At 35.0% G+C, this 25,100-nt stretch overlaps 2 protein-coding genes across 2 annotated transcripts; both read left to right on the forward strand.

Moving 5' to 3' along the window:
- The first annotated feature begins 3,798 nt into the window (after positions 1 to 3,798).
- LOC145601834 (uncharacterized) lies at positions 3,799 to 13,755 on the forward strand. Its single transcript, XM_081657912.1, has 7 exons — positions 3,799 to 4,161; positions 4,518 to 4,648; positions 5,002 to 5,039; positions 5,134 to 5,744; positions 6,898 to 6,978; positions 12,246 to 12,308; positions 13,412 to 13,755. The coding sequence occupies exons 1-7, from the start codon at positions 4,108 to 4,110 to the stop codon at positions 13,466 to 13,468; spliced, it is 1,035 nt and encodes a 344-aa protein (XP_081514038.1). The 5' UTR covers positions 3,799 to 4,107; the 3' UTR covers positions 13,469 to 13,755.
- A 2,500-nt stretch (positions 13,756 to 16,255) lies between these two features.
- On the forward strand, positions 16,256 to 17,546 carry LOC145600703 (uncharacterized). The gene is made up of 2 exons (XM_081656583.1): positions 16,256 to 17,299; positions 17,478 to 17,546. The coding sequence occupies exons 1-2, from the start codon at positions 16,256 to 16,258 to the stop codon at positions 17,544 to 17,546; spliced, it is 1,113 nt and encodes a 370-aa protein (XP_081512709.1).
- The last annotated feature ends 7,554 nt before the right edge of the window (positions 17,547 to 25,100 follow it).

Consider the following 25,100-nt stretch of genomic DNA (forward strand, 5'->3'; position numbering starts at 1 on the left):
CAAAATAGCTTAGTACAATGAAAATCTGAAATGGTTTCCATGTCTGAAAAAATTGAGTGTGAGACACTTGGCTGATTTGCATGAATTGGGAGAGAACCATTGAATGCAAAGAGTAGACAAGGAAGGAAAAATGTTTTCCATGCATTGATTAGTCACTAAAGGATTTAACGAATTCATAGTATTAACTATGATGAAATCTTTCGTTGCTAATATTGCTTATATCTATTCAGACTCTTCTAGTGATTTCAACTCTATGTGATATGGTTGATGGAGTTCAAAACACTTTCCTGAAATTGTTCATGAAAGGGAATGTGTATGAGATACACACATTAACGTTTTGAAGAACCAGGAAGTCCTAGAAATGCATGTAAGTTTCATAAGTCCATTAGTGGATTGAAGTAAGCATCATGGAGCAAAATCTTCAATTTACTAAGTTAATCAAATTGGTTGATAGTTTTATAAATGAAGAAGCCTGTACATACAAGAAGTTTAGTGGGAGCTGTGTAGTCTTCTTGGTTTTGTATGTAGATGACATACTTCTTACAAGATACGATGTTTCCATACTTGAATATGTCAAGTAATGGCTAATGAATTGTTATTGTATGAAAGACCTTGAAGGTTTAAATGAGTACATCTTGGGAATCAAGATTTATTTAGATTGGTCTTAAAGAGGATTGAACTTGATTGAGAAACTTATATAGATGAGGTTCTCTCTACGTTCAAGCATGAAAACTCCAAAGGAGGTTTCACTCCCATGTGGCATAGCACATTGCTTATCAAGACTCAGTGCAAAGCGAAGACTGATGAGATTTAGCGAATGAGTGACATTCCTTGTGCATTTGCAAGGGATTCGTCATAAAAGCCACGCATTATACTCATTAGATGCATGTATGCAATTTTCAATCGAATTATGATATGTGATATTGGAAATTATAGAATTAAGAGTTTCCTGAAGTACTTGGAGAAGAACAAAAGGCAACGTCTAAGTATATGGAGATAAACTATCATAAAAGAAAAGGTCGCAAAGTTCATATGGATGAGAATGTCTCAAAATTTGTTAACTAAACTATTTCAGAAGCCTAAATATGAAAGTCATATTAGGTTCAATAGAAATTGAACATATTAGATGGCTTTGATTGTGTATTGGACACAGTTGCAAAACTATCAATTGTGTTCTCCCTATGTTTATCAATGTGAAACAAAGTTTCATACTTATTTAATCATGGTTTAATATTAAATAAAATGTCCAATATATTTATTGAATTTAATGGGCTTGTCAAATACGTGATTTGATGAATGAAACCCCATAAGTGAACTGGATTCATAAAATATTTAAGTTCCTAATCTGAGTTGTTAATTTGGACATAAATGACTCAATAAAAAGATTAGCATATAAGATTGATTGATGGTGCCGTTTCATGCGCTATGGAAACATGGAGATGTTTAGTCAATCATATGGATATGTATAGTCAATACATGATCGAACAGACCTACTTAGAAGTTTTAAAACTTCGCGAATTATATTAGCAGATTCCTTAGACATGAGTGGAACACTACTCAATTCAATGATTAGTGTAACCTTGATGTTATCAAACGTCATGCCGTAAAAGGGGACTATAAAGGCGACACTCGGGTTGTGCTAAAAGTTGAGTGGGAGTTTTGGTTGCTACAAGATTGAATAGGTCCTCCTATGTTAGATAGGATGGGTGTCTTGGCCTCTTGAAGAGTATGGATTGGAAATGCATGGCCGTGCTCAAATAGATTACTAGATAATCATTTGTTCAGCAATTCGAACTCGGATTTCAAGAAATAATTTGAACGCTAGTATGGATGACATAGAGATGTAATCATACTATCAAATTAGACACTAAGAGACTTAAGGAATTTGAAGATTGCACGCTTGTCTCAGACAAGTGGGAGATTGAAGGAAATGTGTCCTCGACTCTCGTGCAATTACTAATATAATATGGATCGAATTATGGAGATAATAAGTTCGTTTAGTTGGGTCGTCTTTACGTCTTGCTAGAGACCAATATTGATCATTGGATTAAACCAATGCCAACTAAATGGATCCTATGAGGTCACACGTTATAGTGTTAGGTCGAACATGAATACCGAGTCCAAAAGTTGGGCTTAGTGAATGACTGGCCATAAGGAGTAAGATAGGAATAAGTCTTGCCCTAATTAGATAATATGATTATATATAATAAAGGGCTTGGGGAAAAATAAAATGGACGTTCATCTCTCAAAAGAAACAACGTAATATTTTTCCCTTCCTCTCTCTCTACAACCGGTTAGAAGTTCTCCATAGAAGAGGAGATTAATCTCTCCCGTCCAACTAGCATTGGTAGAGGTTCGATCTACACTTGTGGACCAATATTAGAGGAGCAACAATTGGGGCTCTAATCTCCGCAAGAAGGTAGAAGAAAGCTTGGGAATTCACGCATCAAAGGTTAATTCTAAACTATTATGTGATCCTTTATTTGTATATGCATGAGATCCTGTTTAGGTGCGTATGAATGAGATTCATGAAATTCCGCTTAGAGTACCTAAAACCCTACACATTACTCAAGACTATAAGTTACAATTCCTTCACATTAAGGGGCCGTTTGGCTTATTAGGGAAGTGGAAATTCCCATCAAATTTCAATTTGTAGGAAATAAATTCCATCATCAAAATCATGGAAATTCAACAAATTTATCTAGTTAACAATGGAGGAAGTAAATTCCCATGGGAATTTCAACTTACCAAGGGAGGATAGATAAGTGAATTCTTATATTTTGAGGGAAGTCAAAATTCCCATGAATTTTCATTGCTTTCATTTTCACTTTTTTGTGTCAACCAAACTAGACGTTGAAAATAAAATTCATGGGACTTTTGACTTTCCACAAAATATTTAGCCAACCAAACAAGGCCTAAACTAAAATAAACCACACATATATTACAAAAGGGGATAGAAAAATTCCCAGCAAGCAGAAAGGTACACATGGCCTATAGATCCGCGACAAGGCAACTGAGAAAACCGAATTCGCCCCAACCTCCAAAAAATCTCGCATCGGCTTGCTACTTTTTCTCCTAAAAGGGAAGTCAACGAGGAGAGTGAGATAGCAGGTAAAGGCCCCGGGAGCTTTCTCGGGGTGGGACATGTGCTTTTGCCGCGGACGCCACTAAATCAAAATGAAATGCCACCTCAGGAAGGGAAATCCGCGGCGTGTTCGAATTCTGATCGCTTTTACGCGAGAAAGGGGGGACTAGTGCTAAGGAGGCATCTCCTGGCGACAGGTAGTCAGTCCGTCAAAGCCCTCTCGCAAGCCCAGAAGACAATTACTGCCAGTTCGCCACCCAAATTTATCACCACCGCCTTCATTTCAAGCAAACTGACAATCTTGCCCTTACTAACTTTTTTCCCATTTTCCTTTGGTAATATTAGTCCACCAACCACAACCGTGTCAACCAACACCTTCTACACCGGACAACCACAATGATGGCGAAAGTCGACAAGAAATGGATGGTCATCGAGGTGGCTCGATGGAAAACGAACCGGGGGTCAATCGGAGCTCTATGGTGACCGATTTTGACATTCGGTTATTGTGGACGGTTATTGGTTTGGGCTCCGATTATTGGTTTTGCCTCCGATTACTAGGTTATCTACTTAAAAGGTTTTGTATTAAGGGACGGAAGGAGTACTTTTATAGTTTTATCACCACTTACGGGCTAAAGCCTAGCTTATATATGGGCTAACATAAAATAATTGAAAATAGTGATCAAGGCCCATTACATCACCCCCTCTCTGAGACTCTGACTCTCTCTCCTCCCTCTTCAACATTTTGCCTCTTGTTCCAACCTTCAAACTCTTTCAGCAAAAGGGGAAAATTTTGGAAAAATAAAACCCTAAATTCGAAATCAATCTCCATTTTTAATCTCTCTCAAATTACTGCAACTTCCAATCTTTTCCTTCTTAGTGTCGTCGCTGTTTGAAAGTTTTAATGTTTAGTTTGTCTATAAATCTTCTGTTTCGTCAGCTTTCGAATCAAATTTATTCTCAGTACTAATTTTTTTAATTTTTTTTGGAGATTTATAATTAATTGAGAGCTTTGAGAATTTCTAATGTCGGAAAGTTCGAGGCCTGGTTTTACCGTTACTCTTGGTCGTGGTGGTCGGGTACATTTCTTCATGCTGTTGTTTTTTATCATCAATTTTTAATTTTAACCCAAATTTAGGGTTTTAGTTACTTATTGATTGTTAATTTTCCCCATATTTTTAGAGAAATTGTGAGCATGGTGAAAGTGTTGGAAAATTAGTAATATTTTCATTTTGAATTGGGGAAAATGGTGAAGAAATGGGGAATGGGTGTTTATAAGAAACAATGGTAATTGTTTGGGAAGACTCGAAGCTCGCCGAAACATGGAATTTAAAATTACAACGTGATTATAGAACGTGACATCAGTTAATTGAATATTTTTAAGGGGTGTTGTTGCTATTGATTTTGATTAATTAATGGGTATGAGTGAATGTAGGTGGTGAAGAAGGCTGGTGGTTTGTCGGAGGAAGGGTTTCGCAATGACCGAGGAATGACAGGAAGCAAACGATCTATCAGAGATAGACTGGGTGGCAATTCTGATGATAGATATCATCCGTACAACAAGCGGTGCGTTACCTTGCCCCCCTGCCTTAGTAGATGTTTTAGAGTTCACATATTACAATTTTGTTTTAGTTTCTCGACTTATACGAAGTATTATGTAGTGTTTGTGGATGGCTAATGCTTCAGAATGTCATCCTGAATTCAATATGAGCTTTGTTGCTTCCTTTGTTTAGAATCAATCTACTGCTTCATTTGTCTGTTGCTTTCTTGAATACATCTGGTTTCTCGAACATGTGCCAATTATGTATGATCTACAACCCATTGGGGTTTATAGTTGATTTGCACATTGCAATTAGTTGATCAATTAAGGTATTCTTTCCTGGGATTGGCAGTTGATACCCTATGTTTATAATTCTCAGGCAACGTGGGGAGGGCTTTGGCACAAGTAGCTTAAATGGTAACGAGCTTTTATGAGCATTAGAGTGTTTTCCCTTCTGTATTTCAGAGCTTATTTTCCTGTTACTGACCATGTTGCCTTTGGAACACAAAAGATACGCATCTTCGTAAGGATGATCTTCGATTTAAATTGATGCAAAAAAACACAAGCCAATCTCAGAACAGTGGTGCACGTGGTAATGTTGATCTCCGAGATAAACTGTTGAGTAGGACCTCTCGACCTTCAGTAGATAGTAATTCCATGCGTCCTCCTGAGTCTACTGTTAGTACTCGACATCCTTTAGATGAACAGAGGAATACTGTAATACCTAGGCACCCTATGCTTGAACAGAGGGATGCTAGCATATTAGGGCGGTATCCTTCCACAAGAAAAACAAGTGAGTTATCTCCAGCGGACCCTGGCCGAACTTATTCTTCCTGGACTTTGGACAATTTGAGACGAAGGTCCCCGGAGAGGCTATATCATTCTTCTGTTCATAGAGGGATATCTCCTGAAAGAAGTAGGGAAGATTTGCAGAGAAGGGCAGTTAGGGCATATGATGATGGGAGATCAAGTTCATACATGAGAATTAGTCCACAAAGACCTGTCAGTTCTTCACCCTTTCTGTCAAAACCTTCTATTTCTGTTGCTCCTGTTAAGTCTTCTGTACCTCTTCCTCCACATTATTCTCAAGCGAGTGGAATTATGCACAAGATTCCATCCACGGTATGTGTTGCATTCTATGTTACCTTAATTTTTTTTGAGGTAATATGTTACCTTAATCATTAGAGTGTCATTTGAGTTTGGCAGAGAAGAGCTTGTATACTGAGTTTATGTCCTGCCCTTCTGACATTTGGACTCATTGGATATTCCTAAATTGTATGTGTCTGAATAATAAGTATATCTAAAGAACTATTGTATGATGCTAGTACCGCAAATCCTTTTCATAGACCTGATGGTTGTAGTTTTTTTTTTTTTTTTTTTTGTTTTTTTTTTTGTTTTTTTTTGGGTGTTTATCTGCTTATGCAAATGTTAATGTTAATGCTCCCTATTGTGACGAGCTTCACATGAAAATAGAAGGGGTTTAATTTTTAGATTAGAAACAGTGACAGTAGGTCAACAGGTGAAGCTTGTGCGTTTTCCAATGACTATAGATGATAATCAACTCATAAGTTTGTGTCAATGAAGAGTTGTTGATTTAGGTAGTGAATTTTTTGTTACTCTTGACAGAATAGCTACCAAAAGCAATTGTGTTGGGTTTTGTGCCTTGTTTATGAGGATAGGCTAATGTTAAGTAAGAGTTTAGACATGTTTGTTATGGATTTGGAACCTGATTAAATTTTTTTTTGATGAATAAGAGATTAATAATATATATGATAAGATATACTTCCTCCGCCCATGATTATTTGCACCAAACGTCCTTTTTGCAGACTCCTAGGCAAAACTTTTAGTTTAATTAAGTTTAGGTGGGTTTAATTAAGTTGTAAAAAGGAGGAAAATAGGAGAGAGAAAGTGGTCCCATATGTTTAAGTTTGTCAGTGGGTTAAAGTGAGTGAGAAATAAGAGAGAGAAAGTGGTCCCATATGTTTAAGTTTGGTAAGATGGTCTTTTTACACTTTAAAATTTACTAAAAGAGGAAAGATAAAAAATTGTTGCACATAATAGAGAACATCCATTTATGGCAAATGTTGCAGATAATTGTGGGCGGAGAATTGGGGTGATGCTTGGTGGCTGGCTGATTGACTTTGCTCCTTTGTGAAATTGTACATGCCAGTGCCACAGACCAAAGCTGCTACCCATTACTCTGAAAGGATACTTTCTTAAGTTGATATTTTTTATCCGTCCTGCTTCTGTTTGTTGACTATTATAACCTTTGCAGGTTGATGAACTACCCACTGTTGATAGCTTCTTGCATTCTCTAGGGTTGGATAAGTACATCATTAATTTCAAGGCTGAGGAGGTGTGTATACTTTATTCTTATGTATCTGACTGCTGATCACTAAAATCTTACAGATTGAGATAGGTTGTAGTATGAATATTTATTCAGCTTCAGATTAGGTGAAGGAAATTTGAATACTTGTTAGGAAAATTAATGTGCTTCTATGAGTAGGCTTAAACCTGAAATTGCCTTTTACACTAGGTTCATAATCATTATTTGTGTTAGCATTCTGAATTTGAAATTGTCAAGGTAGGTACTTATCTCTGGAATTTGTGTACGTGAATGGGCTATGTATCTGAATTGGCTATGTATGGAAAGGTTTTAGTTTATTATTTTTAAATGTCCTGAAACCAGATAACATATAGCGTCATATGTAATCGTGTGCCAATCACCAAAAAAAAAAAAAAAAAAAAAAAAAAAAAGAAAGAAAGAAAATTGAGATGAAATAGCAGCTGAGTAGTTGACGAATGAGAAAGAAAATAGTGAGAAAAAAGTTCGGCAGTGTAAAGCCGTAAACTGTATAGTGGAAACCCAAAGTGAGGATCTAGAAATAATATTTGATAAGTTTTATAAAAGACGGCTAAGGGGACATATTTCGGTTTATGTAAATAATTATCTTGAAAATTGTAGTACCCGTGTATACATGTCAGATCTTTGAGATTTTTGACATGGGTTTTTATACTCAATTTGATTATTCATTTTGAGCCATATTTCATGAAATAGATGAGTATGTGACCTAGACACCGTCTCCACTTAGCCGCCTAGTTTTAATAACAATGCAGAGTTAATTGATTAAGGTGCTTTTTCAAGAAATAACAGCTTTTTCACTCCAAGAATGTCTGAAGTTGTAAGTGGACTTTTGGTGTTAGGTTTGTGTTTCATGCAAATTAGGTCAATTGTCATGCCTGCTGTCTTTTTCTATAGGGATTTAGACTTTATGACTTTCTTCATGCTGTTTATGATTTTGTGGTCTCAGACAACACTTACTACCTTTCAGCCTTGCTTAAGTGGTACGATTGTCATGCCAAATAATAAACCTAATTATAACCTCTTAAAAATGTAGTAGAAAGCTAGGGTCGATCCCACAAAGAATTGAATTTATCAAATTATAACTTCTGTAAGTTAGAAAACCCCTATTTGAAAGAGTATATGATCTAATTGAACCACATACAAATTAGATTATAATTAGAGAGCAGTAAACTTTTTTTTTGAAGGGGGGAGATTAAAATTCATTAATAATAAGCCATACGGCACTTACATAAGAGATCGTAATCGAACAATACAAAGACAAAAGAACCAATTACAAGTTCGAAATAAAGGAAACTACAATTGCACTTGCAAAATGACTTTCTTAAGTACCCTTGGCTCATATAACGCTGTCCTATGCAGCCTCTTGCAAGGGGGTCTAGCAATATGCTGTAGTTTCTGACGTGAACCTTCATTGGCTCAGAATCCCGTACTCCTCGACCTGAAATCAAAATTGGTGTCGTACACTTCACCATAGACAAGACAATCTCCGATTCAAACACGGATATCGGCATGGAAGCATAACCCTTAAGTCCAAACCAACAGAAGATCCAACCAAAGCCCCATAGCCAAAAAACCCGGCTTAAATCCTGCACCAGAAGATCGGTACACCGATCTGCATGCCCCATGTCACCCAAACACACCACACAGACAGAAAATATAACAAAACTAAACAGCACACAAAGACTCCTAAAACAAAAAACAGGAAGAAACTTAAAAACTAAAACAACGAACAAAACCCTAACAACCCACCCCGCCTCCACTCCGAGCACAACCACCAAAGCTCCGAGGATCACCAACCCAACCCACATGCCGCCTGACAATAAAACCCGAACCACCAAGGCCCGCCCGAGAAGCCCATACCCCCCACACCTCTGAACCGCGGCAGCGACGGCCCTACGCGAGGGACTAAGAACAGCCCTACGCGAGGGACTCAGAGGGATCTCCCTCCCCGTTCTCGACAACAACGGCGCAACGACGGACAAAACGGAGGGGCATAGCCACGGCGGGGAAGCGGCAACAAAAACCGGCGGCAAGCCGGCAGCAAGGCCGGTGAGAAACTGTAGCGGCCGAAAAGGGGAAGCGGTGCGCGATGCTAGGCCGGAAAAACAAAACACCAAAACGAAAACTAAAACGCAAAAGAGAAAGGAAAAAAACAAATTAAAGGAGGAGATCGGAGGCTCGCCGACGCCGTGGCATGGGCGGTGAGCCGCACGCCGGCCGGCAAGCCTCATGACTGGAGAGGTTAAGGGGGAGGCGAAAGGGTTTGAGAGAGGGAGAGGGGCGCTAGAGAGAGAAAACGTGGCTCTTATGCTACAATAGAGAGCAGTAAACTAATAAGACTAAGAAACATCAAAATCAAGAATAATGAAATAGGGATTGGAAGACATATATTAGTATTGGAATATTAATTGATCATTGAACTAAATAAACCATACATATACTTTGATGCTAACTTGAGAAAACAAACTAGTATTCAAATTTTCCCTTAATTGCAAATAAACCAAACAAGCTCTTGGATTATTGTCTAGGTAACTAATAATCTAGAACAAGCTCTCTAGACTTGATTAATTAGCAGCATTGATAATGAAGAAGTAGTCAACCTAAGCCACAATCTCACAAGCTTGGATTGTGCAACTTAAAAGGGTTGATAGTCTTAGGTGTTCGACAACTTTAGTCACTAATTTAACAGCTAATCGCTACTAATGGCATTAACGAGGAAAGTTATGCATCACAAGTTAAAAGTAGCAATAAAACTATCCAATTGCACTAAAGAGAGCCGGTCTAAAATGCATTTAAACTAGTTTTAATCAATAATACGGAGTATCAATCCAATCAAAGTACAAGCATAATCGCCAAATAATGAATTTATAACTCTTCCGTTCTCACAAGTCAATAATCCAATACTTCATTAGTTCACATATCTCTCCCGACCTCCCCTAAGAACAATTAGCCTAGCATGTATTTGATTATTTAATCAATGAATTGATAATTAATAACAGTGACGAATTCAAGTAACAAAGTACCAACAAACTGTATACGATTATTCCTAGTAATCGAATCCTAATTATTATCACCCACCTAATTTGCAAGTGAACAAAATAATTGCAATTAAAGTTTATTAGCAAATCCTACCACTTATATTAAGATATAACATCATCCACCACTACCAATTACATGGTAAATAAAACTAAACTATACCCAGCTCTTGAAGTAAAAAGGATCTGCTAGCCCCAAGTTGACGACGTCGTGTAATTTCCTTTATTCCCTGCTGCTTTTGATGCTGCTGCTACCTGCAAAATTCAGACGATGCTAGTAAATTTGCATAAGATACCAGCCATGATACACCCCATTACTGCCATAATACCATGATACACCCCATTACCGCCATAATACCATATAATATATAGTATATATCCCTCCATGATACACCCCATTATTGCCATAACCATATTTTGATACTAAGAAAATATCAATGATACTGTTACCAAAATTGATATCCAAAAGACCCAAATCTTCCTCTCCACAATATTACGACTCCAATAACTTTCCAATTTTATATTTGATTTCCTTTTGCTCGATAATTTGAGAATCTTGTGAATCATGCTCAAGATTTTCCTTTGTTGCTTCCGCAAGAAGGGTGAGAGGGTTTGAGACTTTGAGGTGCTCTTTGCTTTTGTCAAACAGAAGTTTGCTAGACATAAAATCCCACTTGGGCTTATTACTTAATTCATTAGTTTTGGGCTTGAGGCAAGTGTGAGTCGTCAACTCGTCATGAACTTGTAGGTTTCGCTTCTTTTTTTTTTAATTTTTATTTTTAGGAATAGGTTTCACTTCCTTTACTCCCAAGCAGTAGTAAAATCCATTTTGATGCCAAATTTCTCCTTTTTATAAACAAATAAAATAGTAATAATTCGCGTCTCTGAAAGGAAAATTACATAAAACACTCTTAAGGCATAGAAAGAGTTTAAATGATAAAGATAATGCAGATTTATGACCCTATCATTAAGCGTAAGAGTATCCTGAGCTTATTGGGTTGAGCTTAAAGCCTTTTTTTAATTTTAATCCTTAGTAGTATCTGTGCATGTAGTTTTTTGTGTAAAATTGTTTGTCATACACATCTGTAAAGACTTGTAACCGGAATTATCATATCATTTTGGTCATTTATGATTTTCTATTAGACAAACTTTTAAATAAATATTGAACATCCGTTATAAAGTTACCCCTAAAATGAACAAAAGTTACCCTAATATGAATAAAAGTTACCCTGACATAAATAAAAGTTACGAAGTATTTATGCTTTACTGATAAAAGTTACCCAAAAAATTGTAAAGTGACCCTAAACTTAATAAAAAGTGACCCCCGATGTACAGTAAATTACTGTACACCGGATGTATACAAAAGTTATTCTTTCTATTATGGCATTGGTCAATATTATCTGAAAGAGGGAAGGTACATTTCCTTTTGTAGTCGGAAAGTTACTTTCATGGCATCCATTGAGATTTAGTAAACCAAATAACCAATTAAGCATTGTGTTCTATACACCTCCTAGTACCCATCAAATGTGCCGATTTCATTAAAAAAAAAAAAAAAAAAATCGTTGTAAAAGGGCTTTGCTGGAAACCTAGCTTGTATCAGATAAGCTGTGTAGAGAATAAGATGAGTAGGATATGTCTAAGTTAATTTTTTAATGACATGGAAAGTGTGTTGAGATTCAATTGGACAACTATCGTAGTAATTTTAAATATGGAAAGTGAGTAAAATTATACAGGTTGGATAAAGCATTATGTCCTATATATCTGTCATATGTTGGATAAAAGACATCATTGGCTAAATTATGGCTCTATATATACATGATTTAGTTGATTGAAAAACCCTATTTGACATCATTCATGTTACCTGGACTATCAATTAATGATTTTAATCCAAGTAGCATGACTATAGCACTAGTATAAGATATATGTACCTATCATGAAAGAGATTCATGTTACCTGTACTATAAATTTAATCCAAGTGAGTAGCATGACTATCACTAGTACGTGATATTGTATCTATCATATTAGAGCAAAAGCATATATCTTATAGCTCTGCATTCTTTTTATCCGTGTCTGATCTAGATGGTAATATAGTATATTTTGGTGCTCAACTTAGACATGCCAATAACAGAGGAGCTTAGTATTAAGTGCTATCAAACCTTTTCTTTCTCCTTCCTGTGATTTTGTATGCTGATTATGTTATAAATTTAATTTTTCCTTGAACAGATAGACATGAATGCATTGAAGCAGTTGGGTGACAATGACTTGAAAGAATTGGGTGTACCTATGGTAATTCACAATATTCCTCCTGTCTTTTTTCTCCCTATTCTGTAGAGTTTCATAAAAGATCCTCGTCATCCTTTCATTAATTATATGTCAGCTGTCTCTTGCCATTTACTTTTGCAATATGCTGAGGTCAGTTTCAAATTACTTGACAACAACAATGAACTGTGGAACTTTTAATCCCAGATAATATATATACGCATGTCAAATGTATTGTATTGCATATGCTCCAGTCAAAACTACATTCATTCATGTGCCCTAGTTGGTATCTTTAAAAACCCTTAACTTCTTTTTGTCTTTGGTATCTTTAGAATGGAATGTATATATAATAATGGGACAACCATATTTGTCAAGTGTGTACGTTTTATCTGTAAGGATTGAGGAGTATTAGCTATTCATTTTGCTTGTGACTTCAACTTGATGGATTCATTTCATTTTACTTGGGGTTTTGCATGTACATTGAGGTCCTGGACAAACTTCAATACTCTCGATTACAGTGTTTACTTTTATTTTATTTGTTTTTGTTTTACGTCTTGTTTCTGGAAACTTGCCATCTGTGAAGAAAGTGGAGTGGGAAACCTGCTCTTCCATAAATGTTCAACTCAGAGAGTGAGGGATAGCTCAAGTGGTTTCCTGAGATCGATTCTCACCCCCGCCCTTGTGGCTCTCTAAATACCAAAAAAAAAAAAAAATGTTCAACTCAGGCTATGATGGCTGAATTGCTTTCCCATACTTAATTTTAGCAGTCACGAATTGCTTTCTTAAGAATATTGTGCACTAGTTGTTGCTGTGGTCTGTGAAGAATGCATCTCTAATACTTCTACTTCAGTAGCATAGATGGTCTTCTAATATTTGATTTCTTATAATTTGAGATGCAGATGTAGGGAAGGATGTCTTTTTAATTTTTTCCCCCTCCCCTTTTTACTGAGGGGAGCATATCCCAGGATTTACTTTTATGTTGTGTTTGGATGAGAAAACTTGAAGGGAAGGGCAGAGAAGAAGAGTATCAAATAATTCTGATTTTCTTTGCTTTCAATACTGGCTATGATCGTATGACTACTTGATTAGGCTTTCCTTTCTGATTGATGGATGTTGATTATCTTCTGCAGGGGCCTAGAAAGAAGATACTTCAATCCCTTGTGTCTCGTTCTAGACGGCATCCATAAGCTGGCATCTGCAAACTTTCTATCATATACAGTTGCAAAATCTGTGTTGGGCATATATTCAGCTGTACATCAACACAATGGATACTCTTAGACTTTGTTTCACCCTTGGGTTGATAAGAGACCCTTATACTGCTGTCTAGATTACCCACTTCAGCCATTTATAAATCATGCTTGTAATGTGGGCAAGATGAGTAGTTGATGTATGTATGATAATTGAAATTTTTTGCCATAATTTTGCAATTGAGCTTGAAAATTAAAGAAGGCAGGAATTGTTTCAGCTCTAAGCTTAGCTCTGAGCTTGTAGTGCAATTTTTTTGTCTAGCAAAATCTGTGAATGTGACTTGTTGGAACTAACTGTCTGCATCTTCAATTCTGTGAAGGTGTAGAAATTCTGTATGCATTTGGCTTTTGATTTAGGTAAATTTTTCTGGAAATGTGGCAGATGCATGAAGAGTGTTGCAGTCACTGCTCCTGATAACTGTATGTATTGACATGAATAAGGCAATGCCTATATCAAAGATGTTAGAAGCTGTGATCGTTATTGTCGTTGGTTTAATGGTGGGTGATGGCTGTGGCCTTGTGGGGTTGTGATGGTCAGGCAAGTACAACAAGATAAGCAAAGTGCTTTGTGCTTTGCTTTTGTCTAGATCTATTAAAATCAAAGCCACTTTTGTACATTTGCTAGTAGTGACTATGTTGGGTTGTTTTTCCACTGTTAATGGTGGTCTTCTGGTGGATGTAATGGTAGAAGTAGAATAGTGGAATTGCAAATTCTAATTCTATAGTTATGTGCGATTATGGCTATATGTTGGCAGGGCATATTACATAACTAAGGTTGTTTCTTTGCTTGCATTTTACCCTAAGTACTTGCGAAATGCACTGTGTACACCTAAACAGTTTTGAATTCCCTGACAAATGATAATGTATTTATTAAACACCCTTAATGACTAACACTGTTAAGTCTAATTTTATGTCCCAAAATAGATCAGATATCCTAAAAGCTTTCATTCTGATTTTTGGCGCGCTATAATTTTTGTGTAAATTCTACATAAGTCATGTACTCCCTCCGTTTTTTTATATGCATCACTTTGACAATTGCACTATTCACATACTATGGTTGACTTACTTTTTTTACCTCTAAAAAATAAATAAATATTATTATATAATATATCATTAGATTTGTCAGAATGTCTAGTTTCATAATATAATTTTGTTACAATTTTTACTAATACACAATTAAAGTTATTAATGGTCAAAGTAACGTCTCGACAAATGTGCCAGTCAAACTGATGCATATAAAAAAACAAAGGGAGTAGTTTGCAGTTTTGCACTGCTGCATATCTACTTAATGCTTGTTCACTTCTAGAAAAAAAGCGCTATAATGAGGAAGCTTCTTATTTGTTAATGCTTCATTAATGGTGTTTGGTACATACATACTCTTATTTATTAGGGTACATTGTTCATTAAAAATCTTTTCAAAGGTACACGAAGCATAATTTAAATCCTCAAAGGTACACAAAATAGTTTTTTTTTTTTTTTTAATCTTATTTGAATATTAGCCTTGAACTTATATTCTTAAGACTTATTCCTCGTACCAGATTTGAAATAAGTGAGTAGCAACAAGTTTAGGAAGTAAAAACCTAAAATGGTTGTTAAAACCCCTTGGCTTTTATGTCGACGGCTAATTTGTACTTTTATGACCTTTATCTTAGTATCAGTAAGAAGTATGTACTAGAGTCTTGAGTGTCAACTCTTATGACTTGTATAGTCCAAGGTATCTGGATGTATTTGGTATGGTATGCTGCTTGTTGTGTTTGACTCTAGTGACTTTTGAAACTCAAGAAGCCAAAAATGAATGAGTTATCTTGTTTGGTGAGGCTGCTTGTGATAACAGTATACTACCTCCGTTAAATATTATGTGCAACTTTGAGTGAGTTCACGGTTGCCAATGCAAAAAATGGATGGGGTAGATTAAGGTGTATTTAGATTGAATTAATCAAATGGAGAGGAGAGAGAAAAAATGGTCCCCCCATGTGGGTTAGTGGGAAAATCAGATTCCCTCTTTTTTTGGCCAAAAATTCAAATTTTTTGAAAATTTGGGAGGGTTTAAAATTCCCTCCACTTTTTTTAAAAAAAACAAGCATTCATTTCTCCTCCAACATCATAAATAGAGCATTCTACAGCATTTAAGAGGCTTATAAAAGGAAGCCCCCATTGTCAAACAAGCTTTGATCACTCAAAGCATTAAATACAGCCATCAACAAGTTTAATCATACATCCAAATGTTTAACCCCAAAAGTTAGACCCTAAATTAGAAATTAGCCCCCCATTAATCCAAAAAATTACATCCTAAGCATCATTAGTACTGCACAGAGGAAACCACCATCACCAAGTGTTGTTGCTCGTTCTTTATGTACACAAAAGTGTAGGGCAGCTTCATCTTGCCAAAAAACTTCATCTGCCAACCCTACATCATCATCAACAACCTGAAAAAGGAAGGGACCCCAACAAAAAATGGCAGATTTCGATGAATCTCAGCAGTTTGATATCAATGAATTACTAACAGAGGAACTCATGGCAGAACTTTATTATGAAGAGGAAGAACAAATGCAAGATGAAGACATTGAGTTCTATGATTCTGATAATGAAAACATGCAGCAAGAAGAGGACACAGAAGGGACTCAGTCCACAAATGAGCAAGCTCAATAGGAGACTATCCACCAAGATGAAGAACAACAACAAGGAAAAACTGATGAAGCATCAACAACCAGCAGAAAACAACTCACCATGTATCAGAGAAGAGAGATTGTTGATGCAATGTTGCTGATGATGCAAGATGGGGCTTTGCCAAGAGGGTATAAAATTCAACTTTCAACAAAATTCAAAGTGCATAAATCAACAATCACAAGAATCTTCACAGACATCAAAAAACAGATGGCAGAGGGGAATATGATTGATGTCAGGACTAAAAAGTTGGGCAAAACAGGTCCAAAACCAAGAGAATTCACAGATGAATTCTTACAATCTGTCCCACTGTATTTAAGGCAAACAGAGAGGTCATATGCAGCAGCACTCAACATTTCACATGTCACTTTGCACTATTTGAAGAAAAAGGGAAGGCTGAGAACACACACAGCAAGTTGCAAACCAGCACTCTCAGCAGATCACAAGATAGCTAGAATGAAGTGGGTTTTAAGTCACATAAACCCAGTTGAAGGTAATCAGGACCCCACATTTGAAGACATGAGTTCCAACATTCACATAGATGAGAAATGGTTCTACTTGAACCCTGATAAAAGGAGGTTTTACCTTCTACCAAGTGAAGAGGATCCATACATGGCACAACAGTCTAGAAGATTCAAGTTAAAGGCAATGTTCATGGCCATAATTGGTAAGCCATTATATGGCAGAAATGGTGAACTTGTACATGATGGAAAGTATGGGATTTTCCCATTCACAGTCCAGGACAGAGCTAAAAAATCAAGCAAGAACAGAGCAGCAGGAACAATGGTGACAAGAGCACTTCAGAATGTTAACAGGGAGGTCATTAGGGACATGTTACTCAACAAAGTCATTCCAGCAATCAAGGAAAAATGGCCAGAAAGTCTACCCAAGAATGTTACAATACAATGGGATAATGCAAGGCCACATCAAATACCAAGAGATGAGGAGTTTATTGCAGCAACAACATCCAATGGGTTTAACATTCAATTTGTGTTCCAACCAGCTCAATCTCCTGATTTAAATGTGTTGGATTTAGGTCTGTTCAGGTCTATACAATCATTACAATATCAATCTTTCCCTAACAATCTAGATGAGCTAGTTGAGAAGGTGATAGAGTCATACAACACATTCAAGCCTGAAGTGAACAAGTACATATGGGTCACTCTACAGAGATGCATGATCAAAATACTGAAGGCACAAGGAGGGAATAGGTACAAAATTCCACACATGAACAAAAAAAAAACTTGAAAATCTAGGTATTCTGCCAAATCAAGTGTTTGTTCAGAAGGAGATAGTGCTAGAGGCTGTGGAGTACTTGAACACAATGTTCAGACCAGCACCAGATGACACTTAAGCCGCAACAACACATGAATTTGAGGTGGATGCAGATTAGGCAAGAGAACTCCTCAAATCAGGACAACAGCATATACTGCCACACATAACCATCTTTAGTCAACTTTTTTTTTTCCTTTTTGTTGTTAGGTGGTTAGGTGTATTTTGTGTTTTACACTCTCAAATCAACAACAACATAGCCAACTAAACTCCATCAAGGATGAATCAGTCACCCATCAAAACAAACAACCAGATCCAAGCCCAAAAATAACCACCAACAAAAAAAAAACAGCAGCAATTACATCAACAACCAACAAACATCAACAATTAACATGGTAATTAAACATGAAATTGGGACATCATCAACAACAGTATAACCAGCACATAGTGAAACAGATCCGTCAATAAATAGGGACTCAAATAATTTAAAGAATAAATTAGGGTTAGGAAGCGTTACGAGATCAGTCACTCTGAGGGTTGAACCCTAGAGTTCATCCGCCTCACGTAGCACTGCACAACAGGGACAGGAGAAGAGGCGGGCTCATCTTTTTGGGATGGTGGATCCTCATCTCCCTCATCATCAGAAGACAAAACGATGAACTCGGTGTCAGGGAGCCCACGCATCCTTCGCAAAGTCACACGCGCCGCCTTCCTCGAAGAACGAACCTTTGGTGGTGGCCTTTCCCGCTTAGATCTGGCCTTTGTTGGGGCCACAACACTACCCTGAGCACTCTCAGCAACCAGATCTGGAGTACCCTCACAAGGATCAACAGATTTGACACGGGACTCACCTTGTCCTTCCTCCCTCTTCTACCTTTCCTCCTCATCCAAGCTTTTCAGCACTTTTCCCAGATCCCTGTAAGTGTATAAGGTACAGTAGGGACCCGTTTCACATGACTCATAGAACTCACGAGGGAAGTTAGATCCAGTCTCGAAGCAGTGGAGGAAGTGGTTGATGAGATTCTCCTCCCCTTTGTCGTTAGTAGCCATGTAAGCATCTTTCAATGGATCTAGGTCTGGCATTTTGTGGTAAGGAAAGTAGTGTTTCAGAAAGAGAGAAGGAAAGGGGAAGAGGGAAATCGAAGAAAAGAGGAGAGAGGTTGTGCAGATCTGGAGAGAGGAAGTGGGAAAACGAAGAACAGAGGAGAGAGAAAAACCCAGATGATGAACTAGGGTTCATCTGGGGAAATCTCCAGAACAAATACAGAAGCTCAACCATCTTCATTAATTGAAGGTGGTTGGGAATGTGAGTAAATGAGAGAGTTGGGGGGAATTGGGGGTAATAAATGGAGGGAGTCATTAGTTTTAGGTAATCTGATTAGTTTAGGTTAATGTGATTAGTTTAAAGTAAGGGCATTGTTTTTAAAAAAAATTAAGTTAAGTAAGGGTAAAAAGGTAATTTCACAGCTTTTTCCTTACTAAAAATAGGTAAAAAACTGAAAGTTGCACATAATAGAAAACATCCCAAAATGGCAAAAGTTGCACATAATATTTAACGGAGGTAGTATTTGAAATAAAGGAAAACATTCCATAGGTCATTGCATTGTTGGCAATATTGAAATTTTTCCTTAGAAAGATTGCGCCATAGCAGTTGCGTTTTATGTGCGATTGGCCACATCATGTAGCTGCTTATAAAAATACAAAATAACCTTTATAAAAACTAACGAAATAACTATTATAATGGTTTGCCACATAGTGTAGTTAACCACATACTCCCTCCGTCCCCTTTTGATAGTCCCTTATGGGCAAATTTTAGTCCCAAAATGTTCACCCAATTTGCTTTTTTCAACAACCATTAATATTACTCCCTCCGTCCCATAATTACAGGCAAATAACTCTAAAAAGTACGACTTTTAAGGAGGATGGAAAAAGTAGAGGAATATTGTATGGAAAAGCTAAAAAGTGAAGAATGTTGATAAAAAGTAGAGAATATTGTATGGAAAAGTTAAAAAGTAGGTAATGATTTTTTAGGCATGTATGTATTTTGTATGAAAAAGTGAAAAAGTAAGTAATGATTTTTTAGATATGTGTGTAATTTGTATGGAAAAGGTAAAAAGTAAGTAATGATTGGGTGTTATTTTTAGTAATAGGAGGAACATTTGGGACACCCAAAAATAGTATATTTGCCTGTAATTATGGGATGGAGGGAGTAATTTTTTACCAAAATTTCCTCCAATTTGTAACAATACTTGTGCAAATTTAAATTCCTCATGTAAATTTTGTTTTCCCATGTACTTTTATTACTTTCTTTCTCTACATTTTTGCATATCCAATGTTAATTTACTTTTTCAATGTAATTTTACTACTCTTATTTATGTTTATTAATTTCCGTGAAAAATGCCCATAAAGGACTATCAAAAGGGGATGGAGGTAGTATAAGAATTTGAATTATTATTATTATTATTATTATTATTATTATTATTATTATTATTATTATTGTTGGGCAGGTTGATGTCTACTCTAAACTATATAAGTGGTACATGGAACACCAAAATAGATTCCAAATTATAGTTTAGTCAATAAAACTCTTCTCTAATTAAAGACTATAGTGATACGTTTGTGTAGAACAATTCATACACCCCATTTGTACTTGTAACTAAAGCCCCTTCTATGCTTATAAATATGATGTATGGGACCCTAATAAATAAACACTACCCAAGAAAATACGAATTCAAGATCCAAACTAGACCAAATAAAATTGCTCATTAAATCTATTTTAATCAATTAAATTTTGTCCCGACTTGCCATAAAATATACGAGTTATTTGTATGTAGCTAGAATTGATTATATTTAAGTGATAAACATACAAATTGTACATTGGGCCTGTTCTCATACGATTATTTTCAGTTCACTTCAGTTCAATTCAGCTTTAATAAGTTTAGTTTAGTTCAGTTGAGTTCAGTTCAGCTCCTAATTTCCTTCTTTTATAAATATTCATTTTAGTTCAGTTCAGCTCCCAATTTCCTTCTCATATAAAATATTCATTTAAGTTCAGTTCAGTCCAGCTCCTAATTTCCTTCTTTTATAAAATATTCATTACATTTCAGTTCAGTTCAGTTCAGCTCTAATAAGTTCAGTTTCATACAGTTCAGCTCAATTCAGTCAATGAGAATAGGCCCTTTGTATATTGTACATTGTACTTGATTATAATTCAACAAAAAAATGATGATATTCATTCAGTATTATTAACGAGCATAAATTATTATAGTCAAAACTCCGTTTAAAAAAAAATTCTTATTGTAAAAAAAATAAAAAATAAAAATAAATAAATTAACGAGCATATATAACTATATAAAAGACACTAAAGGTTTCTCTTAAGTCCTTAAGTAAATTATTGCACAAGCAAATTAATGAAGTTGTATTAATATTAAAGTGAAGTTTACCTCGTAAGTCTTAAGCATCATTTTCATGCATTTTCATATGCATTTTCATTTGTATGATCGGTATAAATCTTGTGAGATAGCTCACTAGTATATGCATTTGGTGATTTAAGTCCCCCTATATCTCTCAATAAGCTCTACATACGCACATTCATGAACGATATGTTGCTCTATATCGATCGTTCATATTATCATATACTACGTATACTAGTAATACATTTTTAAAAAGTTAATACATTACGTGATTACATTAACATACTAGCTAGTACTACGTACCAATACTTTCCAATTTATGACTAGAAAACCAAATTAGGATTTATAGCTAATTAACACATATCGTTGAATGATAAGATGATGAAATTAATTCCCTCAATTAAAATTTAATTATCACGACTTTAGAAATACACAATCAGCCATCATAAGTTCATAACTGTTAATTCCTAAATAAATCAATCATCTCACACGTAATATGGTGCAATGTCATGCATCTGATCTAATAGTCTAATTATAAGTTCCCTCAATGTCATAACTATTAATTGGAACTATAGAGGACTACTCATAATGGACCTTAATATTTTTTTTCATTCTAAATGAAGATAAATTCAAACACGCAACAATGATCAAACTCAATGTCTAATCAAAGGAGTGTTAGGTTGTACGAAAATAAAGGTCACGAAACAAGCTAGAAGAGCTAATGGTTAGGTTTAATTTAATAAAAATTATAACTTATTATTATTATGTGATTATGTCTAATCATGTTGTTATCCTGTGGAGTTAGATACTTATAAGTCATCCGTTTGTTTGGCACACAATAATTTGTAGGAGGTGTTGGCTTCTTGTGCATTATACATGATCTTATCCAATTAACACATAGCTAGAAGCTTTACCATCCTATTACACTAATTAACATTATCTCATGCCACATATATAATTGTGTACATTAATAATAGAGTATGATTTACAATAAAAGGGAAAATGTAATGTATAAAATCATACAAAGTACTTTTAAGATTATTTAATTATTCCCGTCAAAAAAAGATTATTTATTTATTACAATAATGCATATGTAGTCATTTTTTTTAAAAAAAATATATATAAAAAAAACTATGACCATGTACAAATCTACTGATTAGAACAATCATATTCAAAGGTTTATCATATATTTATCTCCATGTATAGAATCAAAATATTATCTTTTGATAATTTTTTTAAACAACATATGCACAAAGTAAATAAACAGTGCATATATTGTTAGCTAAAGACGTGAACGAAAATAGTGTAAAGTGAATAATGAGAGTATGAGACATACGTAGTATATATAATGGATCAGGTCAAATGGGTAGTAATCTAAGAGCCATGACAAATTCTATTTACTTGTATATCTTTAACTAACTTGAAAGAAAGCATTGTATTTTACTTCAACAATTATATTTACCAAAAATGTAATAATTCACCAATAGTTAAAAATATTAGGGTAAAACATGCAAAGTCTTATGCTCTTATCTTCTTGTTGGAACATGCCAAATGCCTAGAGACTAAACAAGCTAGCTAGAACCTATTGCAAAAAGACGAATAATGGTTACATTATTGTCTATTACCCTCATTTTTCAAACTATGTATATATATATATAGTTAAGAAGCTCATTGATAAGACAAAATTCCTCTAACTTAGGTGTTCATGCAACTTAGCTTCTTTGTTCTTACCTCGAGTAGAGTTATTCAAACTCACAAATATGCAGCCTATCCAAATCATCCAATATTCCAATTGCACCAACTTTTCTTTTTGTTTATTGTTAGATTGTTATAAATCTTATAATTAGAGGGATTTTCAAAATATTGTAATTTTAAGTTCATGATTATTGGTCAACATCACTTATTTTATCTAAACTTATTAATTGAGTTTAATTTATCGTATCTGATTAACCCTATTCTAGATTGTTTTACCAAAACTTATTGTAGCTTAAAATTGAACTTAAGTACCATGCACGGAAAGCGCACTAATAAAGAGCAATCCATCACTAATTATTTTAATGTTTCTCATTTAGCTAAAATTAGAATTATTTACATGATCAATGGCTCTAATTTTAGAATAAAGGACAATAAGCAAAATGATGGGTGTTACAAGTATGCCGTATTTCTGTATTTGGAGCTTGTGTAGTTATATTTGGGAAGACTAGCCAATATATAAGTCACTAAGTCAGTCAACAGTATACGTACTGCTATATATCTGTACTGTTATTGTTCTCTTGGATATGTACTTACATAATACTCTAATACTAAGCACTAATTATCATCATTATTACATTTCATTATTTAACTATCATTCGCTTTTTCCAGGTATGATTTATATTGCCGGCCGTCGTGGCTTCTAGCTAGCCTGAGAATCTAGACCAAATCACACTTCTATGGGGTTCGTTGTTGCTTGTGTTACAGCTCCAATTCAGCTAAAAGTTTAAGCTTATGGTTGATGCATAATATTGATTGTATACTCTATCACACATTCACACTCACTCACACAAGAGTGTGTTGAGCTTGAAATATGATTGCGACATGGGCCTTCTCATGTCTAACACTAACTATTCTATTTGAAAGGAGGTGTGAATGAGATTTGAACCCGTAACCTTGTCACCCTATACTACCTCTGATGTCATACAAGTTAGATAACCAATTCAACCAAAAACTTAAAGTTATAGTTGAGGCTTGGGATTGTTGATAAACTCTATAAGATTATACATATATATGTCACTCGTATCATACTCGATTGCTCGTACACCTTCAAAGTATTTAAACATCTATCCATACCAATACAATACATATACAATTGTATGTGACATTACTTCTTATATTATTACATACAAAGTAGCTAATCACTATTATAATCTACTTCGTATGATTTAGAGTGTTGATTGTTCAGCAAATTTCCCTCATATAATTTGAAGTTGTTAGATTAGTTGTCCATATGAACAATTTAAGTCATAATGCGTAAACAAGTGTGAATAATGTCAAAACGGAAAAAATACAAGTTGATATAATCTTCATGATAAACAGCAATTGTTTATCAAGTGGCAATATTGTGAATAATAAGTACATATTTTTTTTATTGTTTATCAGTATAAGCGCTACTCAAAGTACCGGATTATACCAAAACCGGTATTTGAAATAGCGGTTTTAGGGCAAAACTGCTACTTGAGATAAACATTAATCGTTATAAGAAAATCCACGGGCTTGCTCGTCAAAACGCTGTAATAAAAGTGAACAGAAGAAGTGTGCTTTTAGATATTTTGACTTTTTCTATATAAGTAGATACGTAACGTGGCACATGTTGGGTGGATAACATGCAATTAATACCTTTAATTGCAAATTTTCCTTAATATTAAGCTAAATATTCCTTTTCCACCAACTAGAACAATTTTCTAGCTTAGCACATTGGTATCTAAGACTGTGCATGATAAAAGTGAGAATATATGTGATAACTAAGAACATCATATCGATGCTTCATTGTCCCCATCTCTTTTCAAACACTGCTAGGGCCAATCATCTAAGGCTACGTTTGCATTCATTGGCTGATATTTTTGTAATTAATTAATAATTAATGTCATTTCTATACCTTATTTTACTGTTGATTTATTAAAGAACCTAATTAATTAACTTTTTATGAGTTAATTGTACAAGTGTTTGGTTTAATAATACTGATTAGGATGAATTGAGTCCATTTATAATAAAGTCAAGATATGCACTATTCTTTGATGTTAGATATTGTGATGGACTAAGTAAACATGATCAATTTAATCTTCCTTATACTTCAATTTTGTTGTAATGGTGTATGCTTTCTATTTGCCTACAAATAATAAACTACGAAGTATAATTTTCAAAAAAAAAAAAAAAAAAAAAAAAACCCTACATTTTGATATGTGGTCTTTAACTGATAATTCACTCTTAATTTTGTACTTTAAGCTATACCTTCAATTGTTATACATAAAGTCCATTTAAAAACATCATTTTTTTTAATCTTATATTTAATTTCTACCACATTCATTGCCAATTTTAGAGGAGACTTTAATTAGTAACAGAAATAAATACAATTCTTTTTAAAAATGCATACTATTGTGAACATTTGAGATCATCTTTACATATACAATTAAGTATATAAAAAGGTATACTTTAATTAATATTGTCGTTTCAACCTTAGATTAATT

Source organism: Chenopodium album, chromosome 21 (assembly GCF_948465745.1).
Source record: "Chenopodium album chromosome 21, dcCheAlbu1.1, whole genome shotgun sequence".
In the NCBI taxonomy this organism is placed as follows: domain Eukaryota; kingdom Viridiplantae; phylum Streptophyta; class Magnoliopsida; order Caryophyllales; family Amaranthaceae; genus Chenopodium; species Chenopodium album.

Bases quoted from the DNA above. Each gene is read 5' to 3' on its own strand.
- LOC145600703 (XM_081656583.1), top strand. From the start codon at position 16,256: ATGTATCAGAGAAGAGAGATTGTTGATGCAATGTTGCTGATGATGCAA. The intron at 17,300-17,477 runs GTGATAGAGTCA...GTGTTTGTTCAG, and splicing joins TAGATGAGCTAGTTGAGAAG to AAGGAGATAGTGCTAGAGGC.
- LOC145601834 (XM_081657912.1), top strand. From the start codon at position 4,108: ATGTCGGAAAGTTCGAGGCCTGGTTTTACCGTTACTCTTGGTCGTGGT. The intron at 5,040-5,133 runs GTAACGAGCTTT...GGAACACAAAAG, and splicing joins TGGCACAAGTAGCTTAAATG to ATACGCATCTTCGTAAGGAT. The intron at 5,745-6,897 runs GTATGTGTTGCA...TAACCTTTGCAG, and splicing joins TGCACAAGATTCCATCCACG to GTTGATGAACTACCCACTGT.